The following is an 18809-nucleotide window of genomic DNA, read 5'->3' as shown; positions in this document are numbered from 1 at the left end:
AAACACAGTACGTGCCGGGTTTGCTGACCATGAACCAAACATGTATTTATTATCCATAAAAGAGAGTTTTTTTTTGGGTCAGATCGCATAAATATAAATGTGTCGTTAAACCCGCGACCACCCAACAGTCAGTTAGTAAGGATTGTCACGTAAATGAAGCATTCCAATTAGTTACAAGTTCAGCACACCGGTGTGTTGGAGAGTAAACCCACAACATTTACCACTCGAGTATGACGTTTCACCGGTAATTACAACCAGCCTCATCAGGCGACAGCCAGAGTTGTGGAGAAATCCTCCTGTTTCGGTCTCAAATAGAGACCGAAATACATTTATAATGACGAAAAGTGCAGTGGACAACTCCGGGCTATCTGCCAACGAATCGTGACGACGATGATGATGGTAATGAGACCCCCTAAGCGTCTCGCCCCCTCGCTCAACACAGAATATCAGTTGGGGGGGGGGCGGCTAAAGTCAGTTGTTAACAAATGAAAGAGGAGGCAGTCTCACCTCGCGATCGAGGCCGCTGGATAATGTGGTGACGATGCCCGTCTTCTCGTTGACAGCGAACATTTTTCCTGACGGAGTCTGGCTCAGAATCTTGTAGAAGAGCCGCGCGTTTGCCGTTTTCGGGTCATCTCGGTCCGTGGCAATCAACTGCATCACCACGGTGCCTGCAAGTCAGGGGATGCGCGAGGAATGAAAATTCAAACGAGTGAAGGTGGGGGGGGGGTAAAGGTGACCGGGCGGCTCGAGAGAGAGGTCAGAGCACTGAGCTAGCACCGTTGAAATCCTGGGTTCCAACCCATTATAGAAAGAAGTTCTTATGCTGAGATTGCCATCTCACTGGGAGATCGGAGTAAAAGCTGAAAGCGCGCGGTGCCATGGGGTTGCTGCAGGGGTCGGCCTGGCTTACCGGGCTGAGATCCCTCCTTGACGGCACCCTGGAAGGAGATGTTGAAGACGGGCGGGTTGTCGTTCTGGTCAATGATGGTGATCTTCAGGTCGCATGGATCCTCCACTTGCACGCCACTGGTGGATATGGCGTGGCCTTTAAGCTGCCAGAGAAAGGCACACATTTGCAATGGGGGCCGTGCACGTGAAGACTTAGCCCCCTTGAAAGGGTCGTTTCCCTCAACGTGACGCGCAGCTCTGATTGCTGTGCCTAAATGGCGGTAGCACGACTGGGATAGCATTGGTGTGAGGGTGGAAAGACAACAGTTTTAAATGATTGTCAATACATGTCGGTCATACCCACCTGTCAGCATATGCTCTTGAACAAAGATGAAGATTGTAGAGATAAGATGGCTATGGACTCTCCAAATATCGCCTATTTCCAGCATTCTAAGGCTTAAATCAATAAAATATTTAACTTGCTGAAATGCGTACTTTGGCATCGTTGGTAGAATAGCAATGCACTTTGCTAAGGAAAGCCCCACTGAGTCTCAACAAGCTGTTATTCAGGAGGGTGTTGCATTGAGATGTGTCACCAATGTGGCATGTGCATGGGAGAAAACTGCCTTACTCAGAGACAACCCACTCAACGTGATAGCTTAAGACTAAAATCTCCGCACAATTTGTATTCATTATTTCATTGCCATGCAGCTATCTCCTGGACAGACTGCAATGCAAGTCATCCAAGTACTAGCCAGATTCAAAATTCTGCCGAGCCTTGGTGATTTCATATCGAATGCATGTAGGGTGATGTGGTCATAGAAGATTCTGCTGGCGATGATAGTTATCAATGATTTAACAAACCATGGCAGATGCGGATACCAGATGCACAAATGGAAAATTAAAAACTCTCCAGGAGTGTACAACTGTGGCCATCCATGTTGCACACTCGAAACGAATGACGTGGGCAGGTGCTCCAAATCGAGGGCAAACACATTTATTGTGGTCAATCTGTAAGATGCAACAGCACGTGTGTCACACACAGACACAGCAATCTTCAGCCGAGTCGCCATTAACCATGTGACTGGTGTACAAGTCCGGTTAGTCAATAACCCTGCCAGCCACCTACCAGCACAACTCAGTCATCACATGCTGGTGTACACACGTGCGTTGATGTACTGCACAGCACATAGGGACTTATTAAAAGAGTGGTCCATTCCTAATGTGCCACATCCAGAATAGACCGTGAAACGTATAACAACGCAATGCCCGGTCCACAAATATGAAGGAGACATCACAGCGATGACACTCCGCTGCTGCTCACGTGGTTGTCTGGCTTGAACCCCTGAATGTGAAATTGTAGTTGTTGCTCTGCAACTACATCAGCCATACGACATGAATAATAATGATTTAAAAAACAACTGAAAGCTCATTGTGAGGTGGCACCAGTTGAGAGCTCCCTAAAGCCTGTTTCACAATGATCATGATGGTACAGGTCATGATAATGATGATGGTACAGTCATATCCATGGGTATTAAATGCAGGTTGCGGATTAACCGTGCTTGTCAAAAATTAATCATTCGTTGAGCTCCAGATTTTTGACTCAGTTCCCATATCGCGGCAAATGTCAGAAAGTAAGCGAATTAATTTAACAAACAATACCAGCATAGAGCACATCCTGGCCATCACTCGCTTTCTGTGTTGGTGAGCAATATTTGCTATTACGGATGCTTCGTGTTATTCGTAAATTTGTTTTTATCTGGGCCACCACTCCCACAATTTACAGCCGGTGACCGAGAGTTGACCAGCAGTGACGTAAATCAGCAATAAAGTAAAGGCGTAGCCCTGCAAATCGCTCACTCTTTCCACTGCTGGCGGATGGGACTGGAGGAAGCTCTCGAGAGTTCACTGGAGGGTGTTTTGGCCTACTCTTCCAGACTGGTCAGACGTCTCGGAAGAGGTAGGAGTACCCACGCTTAAACCCCACCACCTGCCCATCGCCCTACTGTGGTGGAGGGGCAGGGGTTGGTGTGTGCGGGGGGGGGTAATGAGGAAACCGGCACCGAACTTTCCGCTGCTTGCCGCACTTTACGAGACACAAGCAGAATTTTGAATGAGTGACTCAGAAGGAACGAGCAGAAGGGAGAGTTTCCAGATTTGCAGCTAAATTCCATGCACCTACCCACGTACTCACATACTCAAAAGGCAAAGATGCCCCACATAGTCTGTAACAGACTGTTGGGGCAAATGCTGTTAGTGAGCACCTTTGAAAGCCAGCACGGTACACGAGGGGGTGGGTGGCCAGCACCACGCCCGGCCATCTTTGCATCCCGAGTGGTGATGTTTACACGCCGCACCAGGTACTCAATTGAGACTGATTCGAAATAGGCGAGGTTCAAGACCACTTCAGATAACCGTCTTCATGGTATGGGAATCGAACTCGGGTTGCCGAGTTTGTAGCGCAGCACGCTAACCGCCACACTACAGCTCACTCACTCAATCAGACACAAATACACAGATCCCCCGTATAGCCTTAACAGAGTGTTGGGGCAATGGCTGTTAGTGAGCACCTTTGAAGGCCGGGATGGCACACGAGGGGGTGGGTGAACAGCACCACGCCCAACCGCCTTTGTCTCCAACAGTGGAGAAATTTACACACCGCACTGAGTTGAGCAATCAGTCGCACACTCACTCACCCTGAACATCTGGTACTCCTCCCTGTCGATGGAGCGCATCACTTTGAGCTCCCCCGTGTTGCTGTCGATGATGAAGAGACCGACAGGGTCCTGGTCCGCTCCACTCCCCGTGATGCTGTAGCGCAGGTCGTAGGTCACAGACTTGTCCGACTCGATCTGCGTGCAATCCACACGGCGTCCGTGTTTGTTGTTGTAACGTTCCTACCCCTGTTCCCCTACTGGACATGTGTGAAAAAGAGCTTCATAGCTCATCGGATTACTACAGTTTAAACATTCTCATTCTGGTTCTGTCCCTCGATCGCTCTTTAGCTATCACGGACCATTGTGACCGTGCAACCCAAACTTTGGACCATGTAGTTAACCTCTGTAATCTGTGCTCCTTCAATCGAGGAGAAATAGCAAAACTACACGAACTGTCTCCCCTGGAGCATCTCTTATCCTGGCCAGCAGACCTCGATATTGGCATTTAGCTTCTGAACATATTGCTGTATGCACGAATAAAATGCACAATTGCAGCCGTTTTGTCAATCCACTGCAGGATGAGGGCCCACTCATCGCCAGCAATGTGCGTCGTGGGGAATATGTCACTAAACTTGAGGTCAGTGCCGGCTCGTGAAGGATCATAGACGTGGAAGCATAGATGTAGAGTACAGGAATTATGCTGCGTGGTTGTCCGCTGCCTACAACGTAGCACAGCCCCGCATCTGACTATGACAACCGCCTATGGTGTTGCTGTCGCTCCTGCTTCTGACGATGCTGCTGCCGATGCAGCTGCTGCTGAATTTGATTAATGAAGATGATGATGATGTTGCTGCTGCTGATGGTACCGCTAAACATGATGACGCGATTGCTGCTGATTCTACCGCTGATGATTATGATCACGATCGTCATGCTGCTGCTGCTGATGATGATTCTAATGGTGGTGCTTCTGCTGCCGCCGATAACGATGACAACGAACGTGGACCCCCCCCCCCCCATCCCTTGCACGCACAGAGACGAGGAACTCCGGGAAGGGTCCAAGTGAGTTCTCGGAGAGGCTGATGAGCGGGATGTTCCACTGGCGCTTCTGTCGGCGCGATGACCCCGTCCTGGGCACGAGCTCATCCCAGTGCAGCACGGGGGAGCGTGGGTGCACCGCCGAGTTGCTGGCTGCGCCCGGATGTTTCACCCTGACCTGCCGGCGGGGTCAATCGCAGCGATTAGCGTTTCTGGAAGAGTCAAGGGCCTGCCACAGGGGTCGAGGAACCTACTCCACGTGACTTCATTACATCCGGCCCGTGGCCACGTGAGGCCGGCCCGCCTCAAAACGACCCACAAAATGAAATGTATCTATCGCTGAGAGCATCTTGGGAGCACTGCAAATATTTTTCACCAGGCAACGACAACACTGAGTTTTTAATTTTAGCACTTTCAGTCAGCTCTTGCCATTCAAATTCGTAAAGTAGTTCTGAACACAGTCAATAAATACCGTCCTAATCTGATGTTGGCTGTGATCAGGAATCAAACTCGGGACAATGCAGTCACAGTGCAGTGCATGAAGCACTGCGCCACTCCTCATCTGACCCCTATCCAATTACAATTTGTAATTTTCTAAATCTAATGTCACCGCAGCCTTGGATCTGTGTTACTAACGGTGATTATGTTCATAATAAGCGCACACCTTTCGTAAGGGACGTGCATTCTAAAAATAACTCCATTTCTGATTTCAGTGTTCAATGCAATTCACAGAAATCCTTTCCGCTGAAATTGCCTCATAAAATAAATGTAATAGTATGAAAAAATAAGAATAAATTTTACCCTTTCTCGCAATGCAACATGCAAAAAAAATCCTCTGGTAATTGTTTGCATGTTCACAACAAGTATGTGTGGCTAATGCAGACCTGATTCCTTGCCAAAGTTTTCTCTTTGGAGTTTGAACATCTTAACCCCTACTCTTGGTTCTTTCGGTAAAGTCACGTGGAAGGGAAATAATAAAATAATAAAAATATAAAACAATAACATTCTCATGACGTTTCGACTGCAACACACGCAATCACACCTGATGATGATTGAGCATTTTTCTGTTTTATATGTTTATTATTTTATTATTTCCCTTCTACGTGACTTTACCGAAAGGACCAAGAATATGAATCCCTGCAGTCACGAAAGCTTTAAATCTAAATCTTAACCCCTGTTTTATTGCCAGAAAGGGTAGAACCTATTCTTACTTTTAATACTTTGATAGTGGCGAAAAAGATCCCATGATACATAACTGCAATGTTTGATGTGCACACGTGCAGACAAGTGCATGCACAAGACAAAGTTCAATCAGCACGTGGAAAGAAGTGAGCCATACAACACAGAAAATAATACATCGGCCTCAATGTAATAATCTCGACAGCACTGAACCAAATTTGTTTTCACATTTTCTGCAATAGATGAGAAACTCATTAGACAGAGAGCAGCAGACAGCAGGCACTGCATTTTGCCACTGCACTCAAAATCAAGATACACTCACAAAGAGCACAGCATCTTTACTTTACCTTAAGCCTCGAACAGTTTTCTTTTATAACCAGAGTGAATTTACATAAAAATGCGCATTTGTCACCATATGCCATAATATTCCATCATGTGTACCACAAGGTTCGTAAATTAATATTTACTCATATTCACTCTTCACAAGAATCGTAGATCAATGTGTGTTGAGAGCATAATGTAAAAAAGGGCCGGGGAAGATGGTGATTAATGATCTTGTTCGTGCTGTTCAAATACAAAAAAACATTTCACTTTTTCCAATTATATTTAAATTGCCCAAGAAGGCAATAAACGTGAGAAGGTAATTGCCCACGTGGTGCTCTCACAGCTATCAGTGTTTCACTTTGTGTCAGACGGCCCTGGAAGATGACTTCACCCCACTTCTTCTCAAGTTTCTTCAAAGGCGTCATCATGGACCCGCAAAAAGTGCTCGACGCATTATCATTCAAAGTAATTGTTTCGTTATTAAATCCCACCGTTGCAATGTGCAGCTCCGGTGAAAAACCAACATTTTATACGATGTAAATTTAATATAATGCATATTATGGACGATGCATATTTTCAGACAGTTGTTGGCAACAAAGCTGCGCCCATCAAGGCCGTGGCTATCGACACAGATTGGAGCCAAAGACCTGAGCGGTGCCGGCTCAGTGTTCTGGCACCAGCCTCCTGAGTCACCCGGCCACCTTCGATTAGCACGGTTGGCTACGTACGGTGGCGAAATAAGTTCAACATGCACACGTACAGAGGTACTTGTGAAAATGGGATGAGCTTTCTCTAAAAAACTGAACTCAAACTATTTTTCGATTTAAAGCTTTCGTGACTGCAGGGATTCATCTTATTGGTTCTTTCGGTAAAGTCACGTAGAAGGGAAGTAATACAATTCATTCAGACGCTGTCTCCCCGACAGACCTGGTCTTCACCTGAGGATGGCTGCTTGCGTTGTGGCCGAAACGTCGTGAGAATTATTTTATTATGTTTAATTTGTATTATTTTATTACTTCCCTTCTACGTGACTTTACCGAAAGAACCAAGAAGATCAAACTATTTTTTATTTTACCAGGGAAAGCCCACTCAGCTATACAGCTCTTTTCAGAGGAGACATGGCCACAAATGATAGCTCAACGAAGCGGCTTATCGCGCGGAAACTTACAGCAGCCAATACTCTCTACACGCATGTTGATTCTAAATGTGGAGGGAACAACCGGAGGACACCAGAGAAAAATCATCGCGACCATCGGTCAGAACAAGAAAACCCCAAATATACAACAGGTGTCAGGGTCGGAATCGAAACCCACGGCCTCCTGCATACCAGGTGAGGTAGTTAACATCTCGCCACCGTGGTGCCCTTACTCTACACGACACTGTGCATAAGTCACAGGGGTTTGGAGCAGTGCTTTGTGGTTAGTTAAATCCACTGTGTGCCTCATACCAGGTGTTTTTATCAAGGGCACGAGCCATGCCTGGGCTGGCCTAATCCCTTCATTAAAGCCACTTTTGCCAGGTGACGCAAAGTGCAGCAAAAAGTTGCAAATTTGGGGCCCCATTAAATCATGCTCTGGAATGTCTTCAATTATTATTTTTATTCTCATGAATGACTATCCCCCCCCCCCGCACAAATAATGAATAAGCTGTAATTGTTGCGTTTAAAATGCACACCCTTCATGTTTAAGGGAATGAAATCACCGAGTGATTCATAAAAGGATCACTCATACCGTATGTATGAGCGTTGAGGAGAAAAATGAATTTCAAGTAAATACCACCCATTGGGTCAAACCAATCAAACATATACGCAGGTTCATGACATCATTCAAACACGAGAGGAACGTGAAGCTGCATAGGTGTAAAACGTGTGTTTAACAATAATAATCATAAACTCACACAAGGCCTCAAAGCCCTTTACAATATGAGAGTAAACTCCTGTGATGGCTCGATATTGTGGCCAACTTCTTTGAAAAGAATAAGTCAGTCCTCAAACACTCAAATTATTACAAAATCCACGAAAGGCCCATGACCCTTCATTAATTGACCAACGGACCAAAATATAACAATGTGTGTGCGCAGCATCGGGTGAAGAAGCCATACGCATCAGTTGAATGTAATTCTTGCCATCGTCAGCCAATGTTCAATCCATCGCTGGATGAAGACCTCCTCAAGCTGCCGCCACCTCTCATGATCCTGCGATGTACGAGTCAACCTGGCACCCTCTGCACGTGACCTGAATTCATCACTCCATGTCTGTGTTGGATGTCCTCTTAGATACGTTCCATTCCTTCACTGCCACCGTGTTATTAATTTCCCGTGGGCCATGCCACTGTTATTACTTTGACTATGGGCCATGCCACTGGTATTACTTTGACCATGGGCCATGCCGCTGGTATTACTTTGACCGTGGGTGATCATGCCTTACAGCAACGGGTCCTACCCTAGCCCACTTAACATTCCTCAACTGTTTGAATTATGTCTTTAAACCTGCATATTGCTCTCTAGTTCACGTATTCGGGATCATTTCTATAAATTTTACATTACTATGAATGACCTATGGGCTATGTTAAAAAAATAAGCCAGATATAGTACTGCTTCACGAATGAGAACGTTTCTCATAACTTAAATTAAAGTTAATTAGTTTAAATTACATTTTTTAACCTTTTTTAGGGATGCAGCATGTGTTTGTCAAATCAAGTAAAGAGGCAAAGAATAGAACTCCAATTATCTGTAATGATGTGGGGTGCTATTACCAAATTAGTTTATACATGACTATCTATAAAAATAATACAATTTACAGCCGATTTTTTTAAATGTGGATAATGCAATGAATTTTCCATACACTCCCCCTATCTGCAGCCACTTTTCAGGAACTCCTCTTACCTATTATATAAACATAAAAAACAGGAAGATAACAGAAGCGAAGATAGCAGAAAGAAAACAGGACAACGAGCTCTAAAAGGTTCACAAGATTTGCCCGGGGCCTATGGTTAACAGGAACAGCGAACAATGCGGTCATGGAAAAAAGGTGTTCTACTGCACTCGTGATCAATATAACTTCAGGGCTTCTTTAATGTACGTACGTACATATGTTGAACTTCCTTAGCACCGTACGTAGCCAACCGTGCTAATCGGAGGGTACTGAAACGAGCTGCTGTGCCGATTCGCAGACGCCCGGAGAAAGACGCGTGCTTACCGCAAGCGGTTTCCTGTCTTCAAGATGATGGACCTCTGGCTGGGGTGTTCCCTCCCCGTGCTGCACGCTCTCGTTGCAGCGTCGCGTGTCTGGCAGCGGGAAGAGAGGAACACCGGGGTCGTGAGGTGAAGCGACGACGCACGGAAAAGAGATGCAACTCGCCGCGGACACCCTGGTCCTCCGCTGAGACCTCGTTTTTAGGCCATGGGTTAACGATAGCCAATTAACGTAGGCTCCTTCGATTCTTTCACCTGTAATACTGCATGCAGGGACAGTGCTCTCGATCTGCACACGTGGAAGTCGTCTCTTGAGAGGTAATATCAAAGAACATTCATCCATCTGATTCCATGAATGATTTGAAATCTACCCTGAACTGGACATAAACGGGCAATTAACATGCATCACAACAGTAGGTTGTAGTTTGCAGATATAATCGTTAAAATGTTGTTTGTGTGCATATTAATACATCACGTATTAATGTAAATCACGTGTACGACCAGTATCATGTGAAACCCTGTGTTAGGCTATGAGAGTTCATCCTTGGGTAAACCGATGAGGACGGATCATTGTTATATATATAAATACATTATCCTCATACTGCAACTGAAATTCATGGTGATCATCTATCATTAAAAAAACACAGTTATTATACGGAGTGTGAATGAGATGCAATTGCATTTAGATGCTTTATAAATCCAAATTTACATGGAAATTGTATTGTTCTGTGTATATGTTGTGTCTCTCTCTGTGTGTCTTTGTGTTGTCTCTCTCTGCTTAAAACGTCGTATTCTATTATTTAATTCATTTTCTTTCTACGTGACTTTACCGAAAGAACCAAAGAGTAATTCCTGCAGTCACGAAAGCTTCAAATCAAGTTTGAAATTGTATTGTATTGTGCAATGCCACTCTGGCCTCCTGTTAGGCATATGTTAAAAGTGTGATGGGTGCTGCTGCTGCTGCGATTTAGCTGCCTCACTCGTCAAGGCAATGAGCTCATTGCTGTGGCGCTGCTTCCATCACAGTAATCCCCGAGTACAAGCGGAGTCCAGACATCTTGGCACAGGTGTCATCGCAAGCATGGGCCACACAACATTTAATTTTAGTCTCTGCAAGGATGACCTCACCATTTAGGTCATGAGCCAACAGGGAGGGGGCAGGGTTGTGGGTACCACCTGGGGTGGCAAATGTAGAAAGCGTAGCTCTCCATTGTTCTGTACACAAGCCATCCGAGGTCGAGGGGGATACTTGACCATATTTCACCTTTCTCATCAGTGCAGGTCGGTGAAGGTGGGGAGCACAAATGTGAAAGCGTGCATGTGCAGTACGACAGATTTATGTTATTATTTTGCACTGCCCTCTGCTGCCCACCACACCCAGGCTGGTCCCCAGCTTAGCTTCCAAGGCCTACTAAAGCGACGTATGATACAAGATACGTGGTGTTTTATGATCGAGGGTATATGTGGTGCTGAGAAAAAATCTACTAATTTTGAAACTGTGCTCTGTATACCTACATGCAGAGCAATTTTACTGTGCTTCCCTATCATAAATTGTCAACGTTAAATGCATACACAATGCAGTACCGCCAACAGGAATTCTGACATGCATTTGCGCCTACAAAGCATACTTTAACGCTGAGCACAGCGAATGCCATCTCACGTCCATCAGCTTTATACATCCCACGCGGGTTATTGTGCACTTCACAGAGGCTCCAAGATATTGTCCACAGGACAAGGCCATAAATGGTCACCCCAATTCTTATCTACCCCAATTCTTATCTAACCCGAACGCTTTCACATTGACGGGATGTCGAAATTCCCAAATGACTCTCACTTGGGGTGGGAGAAAGCATGTGGGATTTGGACATTTCGAAGCCTGCTTGCCGCACGTCTACTCAACGCTAGAATTGAGGCAAAAGGCGGCTCAGATTAAAGGGTTGATTGAAGACCCGGCATTGTGTCACAGGGTGGGTGTCGTATTACCCTGTAATTATGTTCATCATCCAAAGGCGTAAAGTGGGAGATGTGGATGGAGGCCGACGGAGCCAGCACGTCGTCTCTGGCGTTTATATGAACATCATAATCCACATTAATTAGCGTGCAAATTATTAAGAAAAGAGGCGATTATAACTGCTTAAAACTGCAGTTTAGCTCGTCTGGAACGGGCGTGTGTGGGGCTCGGTAACGTCATGGGGACAATGAATGTGCTCACCTCCAAGTGTGTGTGGGTTGTTGTTATTCAACAGTTGCTGAGCGTAGGCCCAAAACGCCATTGGGGCCAGCAAACAAGCGGCACTATTAAAGTCGTAACACGGACGAGCGAATGCGTTTCTCGAATGGAGAGAAAAGTGACGTCGGGAGAGAATTCCAAAGTTGAGCAGCGCAGGGGAAGAAGTGGAAAGATAAGTGTCGTGATCTGCAGTGTGGTGAGTGTGTGTGTGGGTGAGTGTGTGGGTGAGTGTGTGGGTGGGTGAGTGTGTGGGTGAGTGTGTGGGTGGGTGAGTGTGTGGGTGAGTGTGTGTGTGCGTGGGTGAGTGTGTGAGTGGGTGGGTATGTGGGTGAGTGTGTGAGTGGGTGGGTGAGTGTGTGTGTGGTGTTGTAGTGGGGAGCGGTAGTGTAGCGGTGAGCGCTACGTTGCGCTAACGAACCCGGGGACCCGGGTTCGATTCACGTTCAACACCCAGTTACGATTATCTGAACCGGTCCTGGGCCTCCCCTAGGTCGACTCAGCCTCAAATGAGTACCTGGTGCGGTGTGTAAACATCGCCATTGGGGAGACAAAGGCGGTCGGGCGTGTTGTGCTGGCCACCCACCTCCTCGTGTACCGCTCCGGCCTTCATAGGTGCTCGCTAACAGCACTTGCCCCTACAGTCTGTTAAGGCTATAGGGGTATCTTTGTCTTTGTGTGGTGTTGTGACCTGCAGTGTGGTGTCTGAACACAGTATGGACGAGACAAACCAGTCGGTGTCTGGTGACAAAGTCCACAAATTGAGTGGAGGAATCAATTGGTGAAGAAGTTCGCGTAAAGAGTGACCGTGGTTATACAAAGAGAAGAGTGACTAGGAGGTGACTGACCACTGGTGAGAGTGAATCGTTGAGTACTGGATCGTCAATCCATCTGACTGCTTTACATTGAATTATATCGAGCGCAGCGAGGTAGGACATGGATGCTTCACCTCAGACATGATGGCAATATTCCAAATTCAGCTGAATTTGTGTTTTATATGAGACTGTAGCAATAATTATCCGGTGTACAGAGGGAAGGTTTTAGTCACTGGAAAGAAAACCGAGTCTGATGTTTACGGGTTGGTGGTGAAATGCCATTGAGTGTAGTGCGGAGGGTTACGAAGGGAATGAGTATAAAGTCCGACTCCTCTTGACTCAGGTCTGCCTCTTCCCACATCTCGCCAAAGTAACTCAGATCCACACCGCATTAATGGGATAGCAGAATAAATCAGTGATTTCCCCACTCAGTTGAGTGCGAGGCATTTTCCAATCTATTTACAAACCTAAACATTAATTCGAAATTCCACATTGGTATGGCGAGGGCAAATCTTTCCAGAGGACAAGCATTGATGTTGCTACCGTAGAAAGAGGCACCATATGCTATGGATTATAAGACATACTCTTTATTCCTCCTGCATTTAAAATCAAAAGTTGAGAGCGGGGGCATCTTATGTTCCGCTAAGTGTGTGTGCGTGTGTATGTAACCAGATTTGTATTACTTTATTGACACCTGGAACACGTTTGATGTGCGTCTTACTTTCCGGAGCTTTCTCATCATCCAGGGGAACGCAGTGGGGGGGGGGGGGGGTGAAGAGCTGAATTTACCCCCAACCAGCATTTGAACTTCTGATTGCGAGCCGCGTACTCTAATCACTGCGCGATCCGGGGCTGGGCCGACAGGTGAAGGTAGAAAAATTATAAACTATATAAGACTATAGACTTGTTTTTATTTTACAAGGTAAGGCCCACTGAGCTATGCAACTCTTTTTCAAAAGTGACCTGGCCACAAATGATAGCTCAACGAAGTGGCATATCTTCTTGGTTCTTTCGGTAAAGTCACGTAGAATAGAAATAATAAAATAATACAAATAAATCATAATTAAATGATTCTTTAATTATTTTGTCTTTTTATTATTTATTTTAAAATCACGTTAAATAATACATTTTTAATGTTTTATTTTTATTATTTTATTATTTCCATTCTACGTGACTTTACCGAAAGAACCAAGAAGATGAATCCCTGCAGTCACGAAAGCTTTAAATCGAACTGGCTTATGATGATGTTTTTAAAAAAGAACGAGCTAATGTCCGCTGCCTGTAAACTACTTTACTGCGCTTGGCTACCCACTGCCCTTCTGACAATTAGCAATGTGCACTCACAAAGGAATACAAAAGCCACGAAATCTCATTTTCGTGGAAACAGTGGCATACCACCCTCCCCTAGTCATTGCAGTAATCGGAGAATTTAAGCCACAAGCTTAAAGACAGAGAACGGGAGTTTAGAGGCTACACGGGGGTCTAAAATGAAGTTCCGCTGGCGGGGGGGTTGGGTGGAGGGGGGGGGACGACTGCTGTTTGTGGGGGGCGGCGGGGGGGCTGCGGCCCCTTTGCTGGGAACGGGCGGGAGCGGAGTGCTGCCGTGTGGGACGTTAGTTCACAAGTTTGCATGTCGCGTGTCAATTATTTCATTTTGTGGTGTTCATGAGACGTATTCTTAGGTTTTTTCGGTAAAGTCACGTAGGTAAAACATTTAAATTAATAAAAGTAAAATAAAAATAAAATAAAAATCACGACGTTTCGGAGGCAACACAAGCTTCCACCTGAAGACGTGACTTTACCGAAAAAACCTAAGAATATGAATCCTTGCAGTCACGAAAGCTTCAAATCTAGAATTTATGAGACGTCTTCCACTCTTTTGCCCTCCCTTCTCCCCCACCCTGCCCCCTGCCGTTCCCCCCTTTCCCCTGACCCCCGTCCCTTTCTTTCTCCCAGGACATTATTTATCTTTCCCCTTATACCCTTTTCTGCTCTCCAATATAAAACTGGGGGCGTCGCGATGGCGAGATGTTAACTACCTCGCCTGGTATACAGGAGGTCATGGGTTCATTCCAAATTACCTACTATAATCACCCAGAAATGTCTGTCCGTCCCGCGCGTGACGTCACTCCACATGAGGCCCACCCCTCCCTCATTAATATTCATGAGTGGGTGGATTTTTACACTAACGCAGAGGAAGGTCGAACTGAATGAAATAATTTATTATGCAAAGTCGCTTAAAATATGACGACGTTTCTTTACAGAAAGTGACGGTAAAAAATAAATATACGCAGCACAGTGCTACATCCGTGCGTGACGTCACTACAAAGAGCCCTCCCCCCTGCTTTAATATTCATGTCCGCGTGGAAATTTCCACGAACGCACAAGAAGGTCGCGCACTCCACATGCCGCACCCCTCCCCTCATTAATGATCATGAGCGGGTGACGTCACTCCACATGCCGCACCCCTCCACAATAACCATGAGGGGGTGACGTCACTCCACATGCCGCTCCCCTCCACAATAACCATGAGGGGGTGACGTCATTCCACATGCCGCACCCCCCCCCCTCATTAATGATCATGGGCAGGTGACGTCACTCCACATGCCGCACCCCTCCACAATAACCATGAGGGGGTGACGTCACTCCACATGCCGCTCCCCTCCACAATAACCATGAGGGGGTGACGTCACTCCACATGCCGCACCCCCCCCCCCCTCATTAATGATCATGGGCAGGTGACGTCACTCCACATGCCGCACCCCTCCACAATAACCATGAGGGGGTGACGTCACTCCACATGCCGCTCCCCTCCACAATAACCATGAGGGGGTGACGTCACTCCACATGCCGCACCCCCCCCCCCCCTCATTAATGATCATGGGCAGGTGACGTCACTTCACATGCCGCACCCCTCCACAACAACCATGAGGGGGTGACGTCACTCCACATGCCGCACCCCTCCACAATAACCATTAGCGGGTGACGTCACTCCACATGGGGCAACCCCCCCCCCCCCCTCGTTAATAATCATGAGCTGAACAATTTTTCAATTGAATATTTTAGATTTACTGCAATATACACACCCCGTGAATTCACAGTGTACGCGATTCGTCGTGTAGGGACATACTTCGCACTCACGCGCTATGCGTTTCGCAGTTATGCGCGCAAGAAAAACATGTAAATATAATAATGTAATAAAATTATTGATTGAATGATTATTAAATACTAAAGTAAAAAACACATTTCGATTTAAAGCTTTCGTGACTGCAGGGATTCATCTTCTTGGTTCTTTCGGTAAAGTCACGTAGAAGGGAAATAATAAAATAATACAAATAAAACATAATAAAATAATTCTCACGACGTGGCCGAAACGTCGTGAGAATTATTTTATTATGTTTAATTTTTATTATTTTATTATTTGCCTTCTACGTGACTTTACCGAAAGAACCTAAGACGGCGCAGCCGTCTTAGAAGCGGCCCACGGAAGCGTTCAAGAAGCCCTCAAGTTACTCCTCATTAAGTCATCTCTGAAAGTAGCAATCGTTTTAATCTCAATTAATTGTTATTCAACTCATTATGAAGTATTTTTTTGTAATGTAAAATTTTTTAAATTAAATATTACATTTATACGTCTTTTGTAAATGCAGGGCTAAAATAATTAAATGAGATGATACTTAATATTTTCTTTAGTAATGCACCCCCCCCCCATATAACATACATGTCTATGGGAAAACAGGCTTCATACAGCGATTCGACTTACGCGTTGTTTTTCAGGAACGCATGTCGCACGTTATGCGAGGTACGCCTGTTTTTACTAAAATACATAATTTGAGTAGATTCCATCACCGTCTTATGCACGGAAAAAAATACCGACCAATGAAAATGTAAACCGGCATATATCTACATGCCACGTTTTAAATGTTCACCTTCCTGTGTGATAACTGTAGTGAATGCGAAGGGTAAAACAAAACCTCTGGTTCCTGATTCTGCTCTTGAGCATCAACATCACAGCATCAACATCACATGCGAGCTCTAATAGTAGATATCAGAAATGTTTAACCCGCAGAGATAATTGACTTGCCCTTCACAGCACCGTGCTAGGGCTCGCTGCATGGCAGTGGTGGTGACCAGTGCTGCTCATGATAGAAATTCCATTCATTGAAATGTGTCAATTTAGCGCCAGTCCAGTTGCTGCCTCAGTGCGTTATTAATACTGCAGATGATGTGCGTGAATACTGGCTAAGAGTATTCTAAGACTGGATGCTGCAGTGGTGTAATGGTTAGCACACACACCACCGAACTTGCAGTCCAGACGTCACGACTGCTATACCATATTCCCAGCACGATGATAATTGTTATTTTACCCTTTTATCTGGCAACAAAACTGACACCTTTTTTTTACAAGGAGTCATGTTTGCATTGACCACAATACCTGCGGTCGGAATGCAAACAAAAAACACGACTCTGATAATGTACGCACTGTCCTTGAAATTGATTGGTCCACACCTGAGACAGCTTTTCTTAGAGCCTAGTCTCACATGGTGTTGGACCAGATGACGCGAAAAGGCAGATAAAAGGGTAAACAAACAATGATCATATTTTGCTACTGGCAAAGGAGGTTCCAATGGTGGTCCCAGCACAATAGTTGATAGAATGGGGCAAGTTTAATAGATCCTACCCCACCCACTCATCCAAAACGCATCTGTCCATCCAGAAATAGAAATGGGTAGAGCACAGGCAATCTGCATGCAGGTCGTGTGTCGTGGGATAAAGTGTGGGTACCCCCCCCACTCCTTTCCAAGGAGTATGGGCGAGCCGGAAAGAGTTGGCCAGGCCCTCTCGAGGGGCTTGAGGGGGCTCTCCAGAGCTTCCCTCTAGGGCAGTGGTTCTTAACCCGGGGTGAACGCTGCACCCCCTGGGGGTGCGAGATGGCCTTTCTGGGAGTGCGAGACGTGGCCAGATCTTTTTGAGAAGGTAAATCATCGAAAAGACAAATTAAGGATGGGCACGTAAGTACAACTACTTTGTTTCATCAAGCCTATGTATTTATTAGCATTATAATGTTTTTTTAAGGATTGAGAACAGCCTGCAGTAAAGGTTAAGTAGCACCGCTCTAGTTGGAGGCCCTTCCGCCAGCAGTGGCATGAGCGTGACATTTCAGGGCTGCACCTTTATTTACTTATTTTTCATTAAAAGAACATCACGTGATAAAAAAATTGGAGAAAAAAAGTTTCATCCTTCAAGCAAAATGGAAAGGTGTAAATTGCAAGGAAATACATCACAATTCACCAAATGGATTGTGAAGAATCCTATCAAAGGCACACAATCCCTGCCACCTGTATCAATGAAAATAATTTTGCTGCTGGATTTTAAGGGTTTTTTTTTGGGAGGGGGGATAGCATACAATGTTGTCAAATCCTGCTATCCAAACGATGATTTAAATGTTCTTGTGTACAACCGTCACGCGTATGTAGCCAAGATACAAATGAACAGCGATTCATTTGTATCTTGGCTTCAGATGAAAACACGTGGCCTCTGTGAGTCCCCCCTCGCCCCTAATTTTGGTTATGAGCATGGCGCATAGCATTCTGCACATCGGCAGAATAGCGACCGCGTTTGCGTGCCCCCATGCCGAAACACGCACGTGTAACCTCACTCGCGAGTGGCAGCCATGTCGCAGGGCCCCGTTGAATGTCATGTGGTGCGTTTCAGACGGACGTGCGATTCAATAAGGGACCGAGGCAACACTCACGAGTTATATAGCTAAACGTAGAACGCATGGAACAAGGAGCGAATGGGAGGAGATGTGTAAAAGTTCTAAATTGCAAGGAAACAAGCTAAATAAAAAAGGATTTTAACGGAGATAAAGTTCATGGCAATGGAAGAGAGATACAGTACAGTGATATAGAGTGGGAAAATAGTGTCCATGACACATTTTTTGGTAAGTTGTGAGATGACTGAAAGAGTTTATACTGTACACCGAGGAACACCATTCACGACCGGATTTGTCAACACCAAGCCCCAGTGTTCTGTTGATTCATAACCATGTCAGAGTACCGCTAGCCAGAGTTCCTGCCATCCCCAGGTTTGTAACTGGAGATGGAGATTCAGCCACCCTTGGTTAATCCCCCGTCCATAAGCGCAGTGAGCCGCAGTTTCAGTGAAGTCAGCCTTTTGTCACCGACAACTCCACAGGTAACCCCGTAATATTCAATGTAGTTGTTTACTCGAAGTGACGTATTCTAGCTCTGAGAATAAAAATAATCATAATAACATCATCATATATGGAGCCCTTTGTTCTATCCACTGCTGGATTAAGGCCATCCCACACTGGGCGTTATTTTACTATCCCGGCACAGGAGTGATTCAGATTGGCCTCACCACTCACGTTAGTCATTACAGAAATCAAACTCGGGTTGCCCAGTTACAGCTCAGTGCCCTTTCTACCGATCAACGTCGCAACCGCCAATGTGTTTGAAGAGGGGA

At 45.7% G+C, this 18809-nt stretch overlaps 1 protein-coding gene across 2 annotated transcripts in view; it reads right to left on the bottom strand.

Annotated features, from left to right (window-relative positions):
• The window catches only part of LOC144728618 (B-cadherin-like), a 45824-nt gene that overhangs the window by 15850 nt on the left and 11165 nt on the right, over positions 1 to 18809 (bottom strand). For both annotated transcript variants that reach the window (XM_078608171.1, XM_078608169.1), the window contains exons 3-7: positions 9283 to 9371; positions 4579 to 4761; positions 3588 to 3743; positions 914 to 1055; positions 508 to 671 (exon numbers count right to left, since the gene is read on the bottom strand). In XM_078608171.1, coding sequence (XP_078464297.1) covers positions 508 to 671; positions 914 to 1055; positions 3588 to 3743; positions 4579 to 4761; positions 9283 to 9371 — 734 coding nt within the window. The remainder of the gene's footprint in view (positions 1 to 507; positions 672 to 913; positions 1056 to 3587; positions 3744 to 4578; positions 4762 to 9282; positions 9372 to 18809) is intronic.

The sequence above is a fragment of the Lampetra planeri genome, chromosome 29, assembly GCF_965212315.1.
Source record: "Lampetra planeri chromosome 29, kcLamPlan1.2.h2, whole genome shotgun sequence".
In the NCBI taxonomy this organism is placed as follows: Eukaryota; Metazoa; Chordata; class Hyperoartia; order Petromyzontiformes; family Petromyzontidae; genus Lampetra; species Lampetra planeri.
The sequence above is the reverse complement of the archived record's forward strand: the minus strand, read 5'-3'. Positions and strand labels throughout refer to the sequence as shown.